Raw genomic sequence first — 17839 nt, forward strand, 5'->3', positions numbered from 1 at the left:
ATATGTTATAGACCATAGTTATAATACAAAAATTGACCATAACAATCAGGTATTTATATTTAGACAAAATTAATGATAAAAGTAGAAAATTAGTTATTTAATTCCCCATACGTTGTATCGATATAATTTGAACGATGTAAAATTCCGGAATGGTATTATTCCCTCATTGTGTAGTTTTCTAGTACTTTGTTGAATTCCACTTAGATGTGTAAACAAATCATATAGTAATAGATACCATGATGTCTTTTGTTTGTAGCACAATGAAAAGACAGGTGGAAAGAATCAAAACAACGGTGATGTTAAAAATTACCAAAACCTTTAATCATTGGAATGGCAATTCCTTATCGTTCACAGTTATATTGTCCAAATCGTATAATTTTCATTAAAATGTGTATTAACCCCTTAAATATTTTGCTCACTTTTGATTAAAGTGGATGTTTCCAGATACTTGCTTATCAAGTGAAACCACATAAACATCCACGAACCAGTCATAACTTTCATGACTGGATTCTGAATGAAGTGTGTGAGTTGCTGGAAGGTTGTTAAAGTAAAACCATTTGTAATCATCTGATACATAAACACGGGTTTCAGAATACACACCCTTCGACTCTTGTCTTACGAAGTGTTTGGTATCGGGTAATTTTGGATCCTCTTTCAATACTACATGTTCGTTAAAGTCTTCATTTGACCCACAAAAGCTATTCATTAGATATGCAACAGAACTAAGGAAAACATCTTTCAAGTTATCGTATTTACATGGTCCACTGTTAAACACCTTTAAATATTTTTTAAGATCCTCACTTGTTAAGGAAAGGCTACTACAAGAATTACTTTTGACTGTATTGGAGTTAGACTTCAAATCTGAGTGCAGACGGACGTTATTTGGGTCATAAGAATCTATAAAGTGTGCTAGTGATTGGCATATTTGATTTGAGATCACCGCTTTGTACCTCTTTGATGTCCCCAGAGTAATATGTGTAGAATGAAAATTTTCAATTAAAACTGTTTCCTTTAATTGTTCTAATAATTTTTCAAGGTCATATGGAACATGTGAAGAATCTGAACATAATGCTTTGTGGGTTTCTACTTTAGTCTCAAAGTCTTTTGGGGGAATTGAAAATAGAGGTTTGTTAAGTTCTACTATTGCAAAAAAGACAACTCCTGGAACTAAAACTAGATACCTCATAGTTCCATGCTCTGCATTCTCCTCACTATACTCAGGAAATTCTGAGGTTTCAAAAGGAAGAGGCATCTTGTAAAGATGTCTATACATCAAACAAACTGAAAGTTCGTATAATGTAAGGGTGTTTAACATTTGTTTGATGTCAGAACTCCTATCTTTTAGGTATTTAGAAACCTTTTCAACATCCTCATTTATCATTTCCTGTGTTTTCTTATCCACTCCCAGAAAAAATAAAGTTATGTGAAAGTGGTCCTGCAAAACTATCTCTTCAGAGTCCCCCAATACACTTAAAACTTTAACAGTGAGATCATCTTTGGGAGTTTTACAGCTATTTACGTTTTGAAGTTGTTTGGAACCATTTGAACTGGTTGATGATGTTAGGTTTTTAGTAACTGAGAAAAGTTGTTCATGGAATCCGGATTTTTGAAGAAAGGGAAGAAAGAGTTCCAGATACTCATTATTAAGTTTATTAAATAAATTAATATAATCAAAAGTTTCGTCAACTGAATGTTTTACATTAATTCCTACGTAAAGTGGAGAAACTTTTGGAGAAGATTCCAAGGAATGCTTTAAATCTTTAACTACATTACTTTCACACATCGTTGAGTTCTCTAAAAACTTTTCAAGAGCTTCATCAAAATTTGAATCTTTCCCATTTAATACCATTTAAATTAATAAATAATTTACAAAAAACTTCAATAACTAATAAGAATAAAAATCTTTTTATTATTTCTTTCATTAGTGAAGATTCTCACTATAAAAATATTGCTGAATCAAAGGTTTCTTGAAATTGCACATTTATTTGTTTATTATTGTATATTACGTTTTTTAATTAATATTTTTAAACATTAATTTTTATCCGTTTTTATTTATGTTATCTTCTTTGTTTATAGTTTGTACTAAGTATAATAACCTTTAAAAATGCATTTTAAACATTGTATAATATTTAAATATTATGTTAATTGATAATACAAATGAGAGTATTATTTGTTCATTCATAAATACAACCTCTAATGATCCTGTATCGGTCAATAATACATATACTCAGAATAACGCTGAACAACCAAGTGAAAATGTGCCCACTCTAAACGATATTAAACTTCTTGAGGATGATTTTCGGAGCGCAATTTCTGAATATAAGTCTTACAACTACTCTAAATCCTTCGAAACCTTTACAAAAGTTGCAGAAAATTCAATTTTGTATAAGGACTCAAACCTCGAGAAAAAGTCATTAAAATATTTATGTAAACTTAGTGTATTAAATGGAGATTATGAAAAGGCTCTATATTACTTGGCTAAACTGGATGTCAGTCCTAAATCACTCAGTTTGTTTGCAAGATGTTTATTACTGAAGTATGGAAAGACCAAAAACAAAAACTTGTTATACACATTAAAACAACTTTTAAATTTAATATTATCTAAAACACAAAATGAAAATAAGTTAAATCAACAGAAATGCTACAAAGATAATTTTAATTTTGTAGTTAAAAATAATCTTTTGCTATGCCAAGTGTTTTGGGAGCTGGAAGAGTATGTATCATACTACAACTTGCTGGATAGAGTTAACTTCTACATTAATAAGTCAAAGAAAACTATTAAGAATAAGAATGTAATTCTGTTCAACAAGATTGCAAATCTTTCCTTTCCAACTAAATGTTACAATTGTATCGCTTTGCTTGAGAATCAATTGAATGAATCTGATTGTTTTGTAAAAGAACTGAAAAATAAAACTTTTGACAGTTTTCATGATGAGAAAATTGATTTGGTTTATGAAATAACCATAAATTTGTTAGAAGAAGACGTGGAATTGAAGGTTAACCGAGGATCAGTACGGGATATTTTACAACAATTATTAGAGTTTTATGTAAATCTTGAAAAAACAAAGTGTGACTGGATAAATAAATACATGTATTTAAGTGTGGATATTAATGAAAATAAAATTGTAAGAACAGAAACTGACACTACGCCTGAAGCAAAGAGAGTTCGACAAAGCAGACAAGGACAAAGAGATGTAAAGAGAAGAGTAATAGCAGTGGAAGGAGCATCAGCAAAGTCAATATATTTAAAAAACTACTGGACGTCTGTTTGTAATTTTTTCTACCTTAACAACTTTAATAATGCACTAAATTCAATAATTAGTTCACATGTAGTGGCAAGGAATGAAGAAGAACTAGAAGAAGATGCAGTAGGAACAATATACCCAAGCGATATTGCAAGGTTCCTAAAATACTCAGAAAGCCAATATAATTTAGATATAATGATGAATATGGGATTTAAAGGGAAATCGAATTTCTCAGAGAAAAGCAGTTTATATTTGTTTATAAATTTCTTTCATAACTTGAAAACAAATAGGCAATCAGTAGTTTCATTTTCATTAAAGCTCCTTGAGTTTCTGCTAAAAAACCAACAAGTTGGAAGTAATTACACAGAATACCAACTCTTAATATCATATCTTTATACAAATGTAAACAAAACACTGGTAGAACTTGTTTATGATAGAAATAAAGGTGGGAAACATGATGATAATAAAAACACTAAAGTTGCCCAAGATGTACTTCATAACACTTTGTTCAGATACAACAATTTTTTTACAAGTAGTAACTGTTATGTCCAGAAGTTTAAAAGAATAAATGAAAGATACTCAGGGAGAATACTGTTTACACTGTATAAAAATCTAAAATCATTACAGAGTAAAAATGACAGTAATAGAAATGGTTATAGCAAAGAAATTGAGGTGGTAAACTTGGCGTTTAACACCTGCTTGTTCCACACATATAAACTTTCAAAGAGGGACTTTTTAAAAAAGATACACCTACTGTATTTCCATACTAAAAGGTTATGGCCGAAAAGGCTGGAAATAAACGATTACATATGTAAATTAATAAAACAATATAGTTATATAATGCAGTATGAAACGAGAGATTTGGGGTTAAATTTCAGTTTTTGTGAAAGAAAAAAGAAAATTAACACAAGAAATGGGAAAATAAAAGAATACATCAATAAGCTTTTGAATAGTATGTCGAATTTTTCATTAAATGAAACAAACTTGGAAGGCCATCTGGATAAATTTGTAAAAAAGTTCTTTATACTCCTGTCAAAACATGTAGATATTGGAGCAGTGAACTGTATATATTATTACAACAAGGGAATGGATGAGGAAGATGATAAAATGAGAGAAGTGGCAATGATACATGACAAGTATGTTAACATGAATTGTGATAAACACTTCTTAAGTGAGTTACAGGAATTCTTGGTTGAAATCACATGCCTGATATCGGTGAGTGAAACCCTCCCGAAATGGACTAACAAACTCCTGCTTTTCCTAGGAGACATCCTATCTGTGATATCGTTCAGCCTCCATAAAAACATTACTAACATACAAGTTAATGATAAGTTCAACATACTAAATAACGTATCATTCAGCCATCAGTTCCTGATAACACTGTCATCAACGCTCCTAGTAATAATCAACAAGCTCTACTACTACAAGTGTACATATGTTATTTCAACTGGAACATGTTCAAATGAACCTGGAACACTAGAGATGAATAATAAAACGAATGTTTTCATTAATTGTTTGAAGCAAGTGGAGTTGGTGGATGGGTTCAGCCTAGTGTTGAGTGATACAATTTCAAGAATATACACCAACGTAGTGTTTATAATATACTACTTGGTTAATTACCTAATGTCAGATTATAGTAACCAAGACTCAAAGATAATATATTACCTGTATCTAACCTTTTCACAAACAACAGTTATCATTCTGTCATCATTCTTCGATATTAAACTGTATACGACAGTAAATAACTCTGATGAGGATAAGTTTGAAAGATTTAACAATATGGTCAAAATAGAATTCCCATGCTTTCTTGAAGTATTGAATGAAAATGAAGATTCTATAAACTCAGATTCCTCAACCCCTGGTGAACCTATTGATGACTCGGATATGTGTAATGTTATAAGCGGGAATATAATGGACTACTATTACACACTTAACAATATTTTGGATTCCCTATTACAAATCGAGTCTTTGTTTAGAGAAAATGACATTAGTATAGAATCGAACCTTATACCCAGTAAGCTTGAGAATTATCTATTGGTGAGTTCTAACGGAATGGAGTTTTCAGACTCACCCTCTAATATAAACCTTAACATGTACACGACAATATTCAACAAGTTCACACACCTGTTTAATTTTGATGTTTTAAGTAATTTTAAGAAGGACTTAGAAATTGTAGAGAGTACTAATCACTTGCTTAACGATGAATATACGGCAATATTCACCAAATTGTACCAAAATATCATAAGAAATAATAGATATAGAGCAGATTTCAAATCAAATGAAGAGAAGTTTAAAGACGCTTTAGTGAATTTCAGAGAGAGAAGTTTGATGTTTAACAAAGATGTCACTCACTTGATTTATGAAATGTTCAGCAAGTGCATGACCAATATAGCTAGGGAAATTTCGTCACCAGTAACGGGACTGATGTTCATATATTTCAAAAAGTTCGAGATCTTTGATAACACGCTTGACTCATTCAAAGTCATGTTCGACCAAATCTCAATTCCAATAAGGGATAAAACTCCGTTTTTTAAATTATATACAAACCCACTAATAATTCACACCACTAAGACATTAAATGCCCTTAGCAATAAAGGTAGTTTTGAAACAATAAATAGTACAGAAACCAATTTTAGTAAGGAAAGCAGTGAAAATCATGTGAATGAACATGGTAAAGTGAACTTAGAGGGTTTATCTGGTTCTTTAATTAGTTATACAAATGTTGGAGATGAAGCTGGAGCAGAAACCCTGAGTTTAAATTTGGGATTTGAAAGCAGTTTGGACTTAAAATTACTAGAATATGTAAATTATACAAGAAAGATCGAAAATTTGTTAAAATCAGATAATATGTTTGATTATGGACAGGTAGAACAGTTATATTTAAGCACACCAGAATATGATTTTATGCATACACACAAAATGATATACATTAAGAAGCTTAAAACATATACTAACATCGATAATATAATCACATTTGATATCGAAAGTTATTCTCCAGAACAATTACTTGAAAGGCTAGAAGTACTGAACATGGCTAGCGTGGTAGTTCCAAGAAGCTATGATGTCTTATTTCTGTCAATCATTGTAAAATTCGAGCTCTTCTTGTCGATTCTGGATTCAAAGGCGTTTCACCCGAAGTACTCATTTCACGAAACTATGTCATGCGCAAGTGTTATTAATTCCAAGCTTATGAGTGCTAGTACTGCAAAAGTGTCCCACATTTACAAGTTGGACCACCTGGAAATGGTAAAGCAACTCTTATACCTCCTGTATCTGGCAACGGCTAGGTACTCGAAGTTGTTAAATAACACAGCTAACTGCCTTGATAAAAGACTTTTGTTCTATAACGACCATGACTGTATCGATTTTAAAAAGAGTGATGTGGAAACACCAGGAACTTATAGTTTTAAGCTTAACAATAGGATTGATCTGTTCTATTTTATAAGGATAACTTTGTTGCTATATTTATTGAAAAGAGGTGAACTAATACCCTCTGCACTTTTGTTCCAAGATTACACATTACTTCTTAAGAGAGTAAATCCAGATATTAATCTTAATTTTTGTTCCAGTCCATTTAATAGTATTGACCATTTTGTTTCGTTTATGCCATGCGAGAAGATCTACGATAACACGCACTACTCCTACTTACTGTATTTCCAAATTAAGATACTGGAAAGAATAATAAAGAACGTCCCCATTACTAGTGAACTCTGGATTTCAGTATACTCCAAAATACTCCTTATTTACAAGAACTACCTAGAGATAATTGTACGTAACAAATCGTTGGACAAGAGCGATGTAGAAGATGAAAATTCGCAGAGTCAGGACTCAGAAGTCCCAAATGCTCATGTCGATGAGAATTCAAACCCAGACATGACAATGGATCAGCTGAATGAAGTATTTGTGAAATTATATGACTCTGATGACATGGATGATGAACTCATAATATCATACTACAAACTGCAATGCGCAAGGCTTAGACTATGTTACATAATGCCGAAGTTTTACTATCTTGCAGCACCATACTCGTTCTCGCCAGAGTACAATTCACTGTTCAACGAAGGCAAATTTAAGGAAATTTTAGCCATGTATAGCTACTACAAGTGGGGAACGGAAGTGGAAAGTAAATGTAAGCAGAACAACATTGACCGGAATAAAATACTCGAGGATATAGCAAGGTTTTATAACAAAATCAAAAACAGGTACTATAATATCCTTAATTTTATTTATATATAATTGGGATTTAATTCATGATTATTTTAGTGATGATCGTGACATTGTATGCCTGGCGTACTACAAGTTGGCGGTTTATTATTACAATGTGGGAGATATGGGCAAATTCCTCTACCACCTGGAAGAGATGGTTAAAAACATAGTAATACCGGATGATTACACAAGGTTTGCAATGAACTTCGAAATAACCTTCACAAAGTCGTGCAAAAAGATCATCACAAACACGTGCAACATATTAATTAATATGGTGTGCCAGGAAGTTCAAAGGTCTAAACATGTACAGGACCAGCATACAACCTCATTTAACGAATATTATCTAAACTTTTCACAAGGTTCTCTGGACCAAAGGAAAACAAAATCCAAGGTAAAAACGATTAAAAGGGGAGCAGGAACCTGGATATTCTCAGGATTAGAAAAATTAGAAAAGCTGGAGAATATTCACAGAATAATTGTAGCAATCATTGAAATGTTAGTTAAGTTGAATAAGAAATTTAAGGAATTACCTCAAGATAAGACAAACTCGTTACTGTTCTCAACATTAAACCACTCACAAAATTTAATTATCAATACGCTATGTTACTGCTTCATGCTGCTGGTATACTCGTGTCCTCACGTGTTATCAGTGTCCACAATGTCCCGAGTTCTAAATATCGAAGACCTAATAGAAATTGCGAGATCTCAAAAAATAATCAAAAATAAGCCAAACCATGTCATGTTTATGTCCAAGACGCTGTGGAAACTTATAACAGCGAACTCTGGAAAGGATGATGTGTACCAATATCTGGAAACAAAAGGCATATTTCATCACTCAAGTATCTCTAGCGAATATAACAAATACTCCGCTACTTTGGATCTAAGAATCCTCAAGGATTTGTTCTACCTCTTGAACTTAAAACTCTACTTAAAACCCCTAGAAATAACAAACAAACTCTCTGAAATTTTCGTTGACGCCTGCAATAGGCTTCTCTACATGATGCCAGAAGACCCTTCACTCCTCACAAAATCTCAAGATATAACTCTCCCATCGGGAAGAACAGTGAAAATTAGCGACGAGTGGGCTCTTAATCAAAGAATCACAACAAGTCAAAAGGCAACCTCTGCATTCAACGAAGCCATCAATAAACCAGTTTAATTTTATTGTAAATTTACATATTTTGTATTTTAACTAATTTAAAATAATTTTTAAACAAAATGTGTAGATAAAATTATTTAAAGTTAAAATTAAGTCCTGATTACTAGGATATTCATGAAGGTACAAATGTGTAGAGGAATCATCAACTTGAGTGTAAATTTAAGGAGGATTCTTTTAATAAAAAGATCCTATGTCTCACTGGGATTCAAAAGCTCTAAATTCTCCACTTTCGAGACTAAAATAACCTCCCAAAATGACTCTGAGCTAACACATATCTTTGATCGTTTCAACACTTATCTGGAATCCGATTATAAACCTGTATATAAGAATGATGGGTTAGATTTTAAAGTCAAATTGGACCTCTGTGAGAACGTTTCTGAAGTTTGTAATCTTTTTAGTGAAAATAAGGGCAGAATAACTCCAAACGAACTCCTTAACCTTCTGTCCAAGGTTATTCAAATCAATTCTATAATTAGAAGCTCTAAAAACCATGATTCGGAAGATAACATTCCTATTCCAGATTTTAAGGCAGGCTTTGATTTTGAAGATAATGTGGACTATTTTCCTCCAGCTGATTTTTGTTCAGTATCACTAAACAACTTCAGGACAGTTAACATAAAGAGACTTGATCCGAGAGTTTCTGAGATTTTTATTCAGCTTGTAAACAAATCAGATAACTTGACAGTTGAGCAGATATTATACCTAAACAGGATCTGTGAGTTTATAAAAGGATATCACACTAAGGTAATTTTATCCTTTTCTGAGGACAAAATAACCCCAAGCATATATAAAATGGATGAAACAAACCTAATTAGGACTGCAATGGTCCTGGCCAGAAGGTCTGAGAACGTAGACTTTGTCAAAATGTTCATTTCAGAGGTCTTCAAGAAAATCCACCTTTTTAACAATTCTCAGAAAATGCTCCTGTTTCAGCTCATGTCAAATTCGTCAAAGTGTTCCAGCATCTTCTTAACTTGTTTCTCTGAGTATCTGGAGTATACAACTAAGTCTGATTGTAAACAGGTTTCCTCTCCACATTCAACTTTTACCGAGAGAGACTTCATTAGGTTCCTAACTTCCTATGCAAACAACCAGAAATGTATCTCCAAGGAACTTTTTAAATATTTATTATCCAAGTGTTTGGTTGCAGATTTAAATGAGCTGAAACTAGATGAGATTATGGACCTACTTTGGGTTTCAAACAAGTTCAACAGTGTTGACTTGTTCCTTCCCAAGGTCAAAGACTTTTTAGGCTCTAGTCTGGAGCAAATAGGCCCAAATAGACTAACAATGCTACTTTGGTGCTATAGTAATTCAAATATAATAGATATCCAGTTCCATAAAAATCTTGAGGATGCTGCAATTTCACTTTCAGACCAGTTAACTACAAAGAACATCTCGTTATGTGCATATGGACTATCTCTCAAATCGGTACTATAATTATTATATTTGTTTTTAATAATTTGATGTTGTAGGTTCCTGGTTCTGAGTCTAGATTCCTTAACACTATTCAAGGTATTTTCCCTATCACTCTTCATCATGATATTTTAGACGATATAGTCTCTAATATAATCCACTTCAACGGATTGGATTTGTCAATGCTGGCTTATTCATATTCTAGGCATCTTTGTGGCTCTAGTGTACTCCACCAATGTATTCAGGAAGGCTTAATCAATTATGTTGAGGATCTTCCAGCCGATTGCATAACCAGGGTGGTTTACTCTTACGCTAGGATTTCTGGAAAACAGTCCTTGTTCAACTCATTCGTCTATAGCATTTTCCAGAGAATGCATCAGTTTCCAATCCACGAGTTCGTTAAAGTTTTATGGTCGTACTTAGCAATGAAATTTTACGACCACAAATTCTGGACGACTTGCCTAGAAACCGTTGTAAACAAGTTTGACCTGATCATCAACGACAAGAGATGTTATCTTCTTTACCCTGTGATAAAAATACTAGTAAAACGTATGATTACCTAAGATTATCTATTTATTTAGTTATTTCCACCAAAGTATACATTTTTTAGTGAAAATAACCCCTGAAACCAAGGACCTGACAAGGCTCGCTAACCATGTTTCTAAGTTCTTCTGGGACTCTCAACACAGAAATCAAACCAGTCAAGTTGTAAGCAAGGTGTTGGAGCTAATTCCTGAGGTCCACGACGTAGTTTTTGACTCCAACGAGGATAATTTCCTGGTCGATGTTACTTTTGGTAAAAGTGACGGGACCAGATATTCTGTCATGATATACAACTCTTCAAACATGTTTAATCAATGTCCAATTGCGGATTTGAGGTTAAAAGAGCTGTTCCTTTCAAACAAGGGTATATTACTAATAATTTATAATATTCTTAGGCTACAATATCATTAGAGTTCTTGAGGACGTTTGGGTCAGCCTCGACACCAACGACCAAATCAAAGTCATTCAATCTCAGCTTTAAAATTAATGCAGTAAAATAAAATAATTAATTTTATATTAAATATATATTTTTTAAATTAAATTAAAGGGAAAAGGAATTTGTCTGCTGTGGGTACGTGTTTAAGCAGAAAAAGGGTCTGAAAGATTTCTTAATACTGATGCAAAGTATCCCGTTGCCGATTTTGAGCAAAACAGGGTTATCGTGAAAAATCTGAGTCTTGAAGCCAGTATCCTTACTGGAGTTAATTAAGGTGCCAAACTTTGACCTTGTATCCTTTATAATAAAACGGTCGTTCTGAAATAAAAGAGTTGAGTGGTTCCTACTCACTGAAATATCCGTCAACCTTATGTCAGACAGGTGTCCTCTGCCAATTATGGCAGGGTTCTTGGATAATGATACTATGAAATATCCCTTTTCGGTTACGTTTTCCGGCTCTAGCACTAAGTACGGTGGTTGTGGTTGCTCGATGTCAACAAAGTCGTGCTCCTTGTTGTCTATGCTGATTTTCGTTGGGTAAAGTGTTCCGCAGAGCTCACATGTAAGTTTTTGCCAGAAGAAGCTGGTGTTTGGCGTTCCCTCTGCATAGCAGTTCAGGCGTCCCTTAATCCATGACCTTATACAGCTAAGGTGTACGTAGGTCAAGGATCCTTTACACTTACACGGTGTTATCAGTGGACCACTCCCATCATCATTGCACAAACAAATTCGACACGTGTTTTCCATGTTTTCAGTGACTTTGGTCTAAAAATAAATTAGTTTAGAACACAAAAGTTATTTACGTTAACTAAAAGAATAAAAAAATACAATTGTATCGGATGTTAGGTTCGTTCTCGTCGTTAAAATGTCATAAAATGAATTATTTCCATCCTTAAGTCTTTTACTGTCCCTGTTAAGTGACGAATTTAAGTCAACATCTGTGTTACTCAACGCGACCATGGGGTCATCGTACTTTATGCTAATTGTCATTGGTTCTGTTACAGACTCGTTGTTACTAGCATTCAAACGGCTGTTGTTTGTGGCATCCGTTTCTTTTTTCGAATTATCTCCGTTCTCGCTAACAACAGAAACTGTTTGATTCGTTCTAGCTGAGTTTAAATTTTCTGAGTCATTATCTGTTGACGCAATAGTATCTGGTTCGTCGGATATTAAATCATGTAGGTATGATAGTGGAAGACTTGAGTTGTATGCTAGGTGTCTCACTGTCAGTTTCACTCTTCCTAATTTGATTTCATCTCCCTCATTAAGTGCTATTGGCAGTGACGTTGCTGTTTTAAAATGCCCAAATATTCTTCTACACGCCTTGTCACTTATTAGTCTTAGTATTTCCCTCTCTACATTGAACACTGTTGGGTCTGGTGACGATACATAGATCTTTCCGTCCTCGCATGAGATCTTTACCATAATACTGCTTGTGTTGTTTGACTGGAGAAATGACACAGTCTTATCCTTTCCTGAAAAAACTCGACATAGTGCTCCTTCGGAAACCAAATATAAATCGGATGCTACAAATTATTATTTTATATCTAAATTATAATTTTATATGTAAATTTATTTATTTTATATCTATATTATGATTTTATTTAACTTTATTGTTATAACATACAGTAGAAGCCTTTTCTAATATTTAATTGGTGGCGATTAAAGTTTTTATGTTCAAAATCCAAAAGACCAGTGGACTCATTGATATAAGTAAGCCACCTAACCGTTAAATCGTGTGGAAACTTGAAGGAAATGCTCTTGTCAAATGACATGTCAGAAAGTCCAGTTATTGTACATGATAAATGAAAGGTTGTCTAAAAAAAGATAAAAATTAAAGGAAATTATTTTTTAAAGCTGGTATTTTGGTTCAGACAATCTAGCAACCAAAATAAAATTAAAATGCCCAAATTCTAAAAGACAAAAACAACAGGTTCAAATTAAAAAACAAAATCATCAAAACCCATAATAAACTTAAAATAGATTAAAAGAAATTTATTGGAAAATGAAATACAATATAAAATTAATATAATTTGCAAAAATTAAAACAGGCGTAGTAAGTATAAATAAGGACACACCCAATACTGGATCTTATTAACTTTAATTTATTGTTTTTAGTAAAAATATGATTTTTATTGTAAAAGCTACCAAAACTGTGTAATTTTATTTTTAATTTCAAGTATTTCCATCGACATCAGTTTTAACTGTAGGGTCATCTCGTCATCAATGTGTAAAAACAACTCTTAAATTTTGGAACTAAATTCAACTTAGCATGATAATTATTTATTTAATTTTTCTTTATTTATTTTCAACCATAAATATTTATTATATTATATACCAATTTTTTTGTCCGAATCCATTACACAGTTCTAAAAATAACCCCAATTATTATTGATTTACGATACACTTATATCTATATATTAAATTTTCGTATTAGTTGTTTTACTGATTGTATTGTTCATTCATTCTGGCTTTTACTCTGTTCCACCCCCATCTCTATTTGTATTTACTTAAATAATCGTTATTTTTTCAAGTTTTATTATAATTGAGTAGCTCTATAAAAATAGTTTATTATATTATATTTTGTTTGAAGGATTCCAATATTTGTTAATCTATTTTCCTAACAATCCTTCCAAACCACTTTATATTGAAATTTTAATCTGATTAAATTTATTTTATTAATCTTTTCTAACACATTGTCTCTTCTATAATGAGTATTGGAGCCCCTATCAAACTATTGTACGAAGGCATAGGCCACGTTGTAACAGTTGAGCTTCAAAATTCTAACTTATATCGCGGAACTCTAGTAAGTCCATCAAAATCAACAAATAGTTATAGCTATTAAGTTATCAGATATATAATACATAGTCGTTATTAATTATTATTTTAGACAAATGTCGAAGATAATATGAACTGCTTGATGGAAGGTGTAGTTATGACAATGAAGGACGGAAGAACGCTAGCACTAGAGGTTAGTTATATTTGAAAATATTATAATTTTAGCAAGTATACCTCAGAGGAGCCCAGATTCAGTTCATGATCTTCCCAGATATGCTGAGGCATGCTCCAATGTTCAAAGGAAACCCCAAGGATAGGGGAAAACAAGTCCTACCACAGATGGGAATGCCAATGAGACCAGGAATGCCACCAAACGTTCCAATGCCAGTAATGGGTAAAATGTAAATATCATCTATATTCTCCGAGTTTTCCAAATTTCCTCCAAGAATCCTATAACGAAATCATTTAATGTATTTCACCAACGTTCCTCAATGTTGATCAACTTTAAAATATAATAATGTTTTTAACATCGTAATATTTTATTAAATGTGTTCCAGTGTGTATACTTAGAATCACTGCAGCATTCTGTATTTATTGTATTGTTAATCTTAAAATGAAGATAATTTAAATTCATAAATCATTTCATATTTTTAAATTTATAATTTATTTAAATTTTGTTGATTATTGTACAGTATTTAAATTTTATTAAATAACATCCAAACATGGTAAATCGCCCCTTTGATTTCGTTTAAACGTAATATTATCGCACAAAATGGATAAAATAGTCCAAATGTATTATAACTATGTATTTTCTCAAAATGTATGATACGCTTCACTCCAACAATTACAATTTGAATGATTCAACAATAGAAGAATTATCAAGGATTAAATTAACAAGCGATTGTTCGGACTCCTCACCTAATAATGATAGGAAAACACAGTCTGATGTATCAGAGCTGTTTTTGAAGGGGATATCTACCGATAATTATGGCAAGTTTTGCAAGTTATTCTCAAGAGTGTTGTTTAATGGAAGAAATACGTGTTCTAAAGAGTTTAAATATAGTTGTAGTTTGAATAATATATTAGGCAATAGTCAGAATAAACGGGAAGAATTTGAAGATGACGGTGAGTTTGTGCAGGAGGAGTTTGACGGTTTCTTCTGGGACTCATTGGAATGGTTTGTGAGCGTTTTGGACGAATTAAACAGGTTTGAGTCACTGGGTTTTGGATTGCCATTCCTGTACAATAACCTGAAAACATATTCAGAAGCATTGGAACAAAACGAAATAGCTGAAAACAGTGAGGTGTTGAACCAAATTTCACACCTGAAAAGGTGGATTGACTTTATAAATATATTTAGAGATGCAAACAGCTCAATTTATACAACATACTTGTTACTGGAACGGATGGAAATGAAGTTAAACTACATCAAGTGCAAGTCCATTAAAGTTTTGCACCTAAAACTAAGCAATACACACAAGTCGTCTGCTTCTAGCAGTAGTGTGACCAGTAAGGTTGCACAGCAAAGCAACCTGTTTAGTCCACTTAATAGCCCATTCGAACATTTTGAATATACTCCAACAAATACACCCTCTAGTACTACAACAATCAGTGACAGGAGCGATATTGACCTTTTGCACGAAATATGGGACACCAAGCTGTGTAAAATGAGAATAATTGTATTCAACAAGTTCCGTAGATATATAATTCGGATAATTGATCAGTTGAAAAATCTGTACCCAAGAAACAACTACTACCAGCTAATACACTATATACTCTACACCAAAAATAAACAAACATTAGAAAAGTCTAGTGTGGCCACTGGAGATGTTATGGACAAAAGTGGGTCCGCTGATAATAATATGGACTATGTTAAAGGGGAATCTGTGAATTCGGAGTTAGAGCCTGAGCCAGGTGAGGATATTCTGGATTATTTGAAGAGATATTACTCCTCCAAAAACATGAACGAGGAGAATGCAGAAAGTTACGTTCGAAGAATTATGGACCTTACTAACCGATTAATCCCGAAATTTGTCAAAGTAATTAAGAGGCTCCCAGTGTACTATGAAGCATACCTAAATGCATTGGTGTGTAACAATATACAGGATGGGATGTTTCAGCTCATATCTTCCTCAACAACTGACAGTAATTCAGCTAACCTGAACAACCAAATAAACTACAAAGATAAAGATAGTTATAGAGAGGGAAGAGATTCGTCAAGAGAAGAGTCTACCGACTATAAATGCTGGTTTTACAAGATAAACCTGATAATGGTGTTAAGTAGAACTAACTTGGAGCTCATAGACATGGTAAGGTGCTCATTTGGTGATTCTAGAAAACTTGTAGTATTTACACAAGGAACTCTAAAGGATTTGTTTACTTCACCAACACATAATTATTCTAATGACATGTATATGTTTAAGGAATCGATTAGGGATAAGGACACACTTATTAAGAATGACCGGGAGGATAAAACCCAAAAGGAGGACGAGGAGATCCTGAATACCATTTATTACTCATACAATAACTTAAACCAAGTTGTGAGTGAAGAAATAGATAAGTTTATACTCTTTCAGCTTCCCTCATTCAGTTGGTACCCAAAATTAGTCAAGTACCAACTACCGCTAAGTTCTGCCCAAACCTTCAATTACCCAACTAGTTGTGACGATTTGGGGCTGGGAGCCGATTTGATAACCTCACTGTCCACAGAATCAGAGTATGTTGAGTACCTTACACTGGAGGAGAAGGTCTGGGTTAATAGACTTAACATGTTCAACAGGGTGAATGAGAGAAACATACGTAATTTCTTGTTAAAGAGGAATAATAACACGCCCCAGGTTATTAAATACGATTCTTCGGGTCTTCTGAACACTCAAACAGTCCCATTCAACGTACTTCTAGACTACACCAATTATATACCAATCAAGTACATATATAGCCCCGAAGATGATGTAGATAAAGAGACCGAATTACAGAGAACTGGAACTACTTCTAATCATATTAATGGTAGAGTAGATAGACAAAACAAAAAGGATAAGGATGAGGAAAATGACTGGCTAATAAGATTGTTTAACAATAACAATAACAAGATAATGAAAAGCAATTGTATAGATATTGAAATTGAAAGAGATTTGTTCCCGGGGTTTTACTTGTTTAACAATTTTAAGCTGAACTGCCTAATACTCCCGATACATGAAAACACATTCCAAACCCATGAAACATTCATTAATTTCTCAAAATTGGTAAACAATAAAGTTGACCTGATCTACCCATCATACTCAAACCAAATCAGTAAAATAATTTTTAATACGGTTCCGATTCATGCGAAATCAGGGAGTACGGTAATGGATGAGCTTGATATGAATAAAGAAAAAAATGTTGAAGTTGATGGTTTTAACGGCTCGTTTAGAGGCAAATTTGGTGATTTTTTCACAACTCAACACACAAATTTGGTCATCGGAACAAGGGAAAGGATGACGGTGAATCTAGTGTTTCATTTGGTGTGCTGTGATACCACCATCAACGACGATATTAATCCCATAGAATACGCAGAGGATACTGAAGTCATTCTAAAGCATATGCAAAAAATACAGCCAATTTTAAACGGAATATCTAGTATTTTGTCGTTGTGCAACCAGTTCAGTGTACACACCGTCCACATTCCAGCTTCACTCAAGTGTTGTTATAAGGTTAATCAGTGCAATAGTCATGTCATACAATCTGATTTTCAGTACCAACCAAGTAATTTTGGCAGTTTCGCTTCTCAAAATTTCAATACCAAGGACTCCGTTTTCGAGTGTAACAGCGACTACGTAAGGTGCCTGGCTGTTGTTTCGCACATTGCATCCTTACTCAACAAAAACAAGTACTCGATAAAGAACTTTAACTTCATTTTCCCAAATCACCTCAAACATACGTTGTTACCCAAAACTGCGGCCAACATCCTAAGCTCCAGAGTCGACACCTTTTAAAATTTTGTAATTGGTGTACATGTGTAGGAATCTTTAGGTAAAGTTGTAATTGAGATTCCTATGAATTCCTTAATTTTATTTAATT

General features: G+C 33.1%; 7 protein-coding genes across 7 annotated transcripts; 5 read left to right on the forward strand and 2 right to left on the reverse strand.

The window, feature by feature from the left end:
- Window positions 1-415: 415 nt before the first annotated feature.
- TA07990 (uncharacterized protein) lies at window positions 416-1849 on the reverse strand (the record flags this gene model as incomplete). The annotated part of the gene is made up of 1 exon (XM_947927.1): window positions 416-1849. The coding sequence occupies one exon, from the start codon at window positions 1847-1849 to the stop codon at window positions 416-418; it is 1434 nt and encodes a 477-aa protein (XP_953020.1).
- Window positions 1850-2138: 289 nt separating this feature from the next.
- Window positions 2139-7481, forward strand: TA07995 (uncharacterized protein; the record flags this gene model as incomplete). Its single annotated transcript, XM_947928.1, has 1 exon — window positions 2139-7481. One exon carries the CDS (start codon window positions 2139-2141, stop codon window positions 7479-7481), a length of 5343 nt encoding a protein of 1780 aa, XP_953021.1.
- Window positions 7482-7575: 94 nt separating this feature from the next.
- On the forward strand, window positions 7576-8610 carry TA08005 (uncharacterized protein; the record flags this gene model as incomplete). The annotated part of the gene is made up of 1 exon (XM_947929.1): window positions 7576-8610. The coding sequence occupies one exon, from the start codon at window positions 7576-7578 to the stop codon at window positions 8608-8610; it is 1035 nt and encodes a 344-aa protein (XP_953022.1).
- Window positions 8611-8724: 114 nt separating this feature from the next.
- Window positions 8725-11050, forward strand: TA08010 (uncharacterized protein; the record flags this gene model as incomplete). Its single annotated transcript, XM_947930.1, has 4 exons — window positions 8725-10041; window positions 10086-10575; window positions 10637-10933; window positions 10965-11050. 4 exons carry the CDS (start codon window positions 8725-8727, stop codon window positions 11048-11050), a joined length of 2190 nt encoding a protein of 729 aa, XP_953023.1.
- A 60-nt stretch (window positions 11051-11110) lies between these two features.
- Window positions 11111-12430, reverse strand: TA08015 (uncharacterized protein; the record flags this gene model as incomplete). Its single annotated transcript, XM_947931.1, has 2 exons — window positions 11111-11770; window positions 11834-12430. The coding sequence occupies 2 exons, from the start codon at window positions 12428-12430 to the stop codon at window positions 11111-11113; spliced, it is 1257 nt and encodes a 418-aa protein (XP_953024.1).
- Window positions 12431-13715: 1285 nt separating this feature from the next.
- On the forward strand, window positions 13716-14188 carry TA08020 (snRNP protein, putative; the record flags this gene model as incomplete). Its single annotated transcript, XM_947932.1, has 3 exons — window positions 13716-13811; window positions 13896-13976; window positions 14009-14188. 3 exons carry the CDS (start codon window positions 13716-13718, stop codon window positions 14186-14188), a joined length of 357 nt encoding a protein of 118 aa, XP_953025.1.
- Window positions 14189-14586: 398 nt separating this feature from the next.
- TA08025 (uncharacterized protein) lies at window positions 14587-17754 on the forward strand (the record flags this gene model as incomplete). The annotated part of the gene is made up of 1 exon (XM_947933.1): window positions 14587-17754. One exon carries the CDS (start codon window positions 14587-14589, stop codon window positions 17752-17754), a length of 3168 nt encoding a protein of 1055 aa, XP_953026.1.
- Between the last annotated feature and the right edge of the window lie 85 nt (window positions 17755-17839).

The sequence above is a fragment of the Theileria annulata genome, chromosome 4, assembly GCF_000003225.4.
Source record: "Theileria annulata chromosome 4, complete sequence, *** SEQUENCING IN PROGRESS ***".
NCBI classification, from domain to species: Eukaryota; Apicomplexa; class Aconoidasida; order Piroplasmida; family Theileriidae; genus Theileria; species Theileria annulata.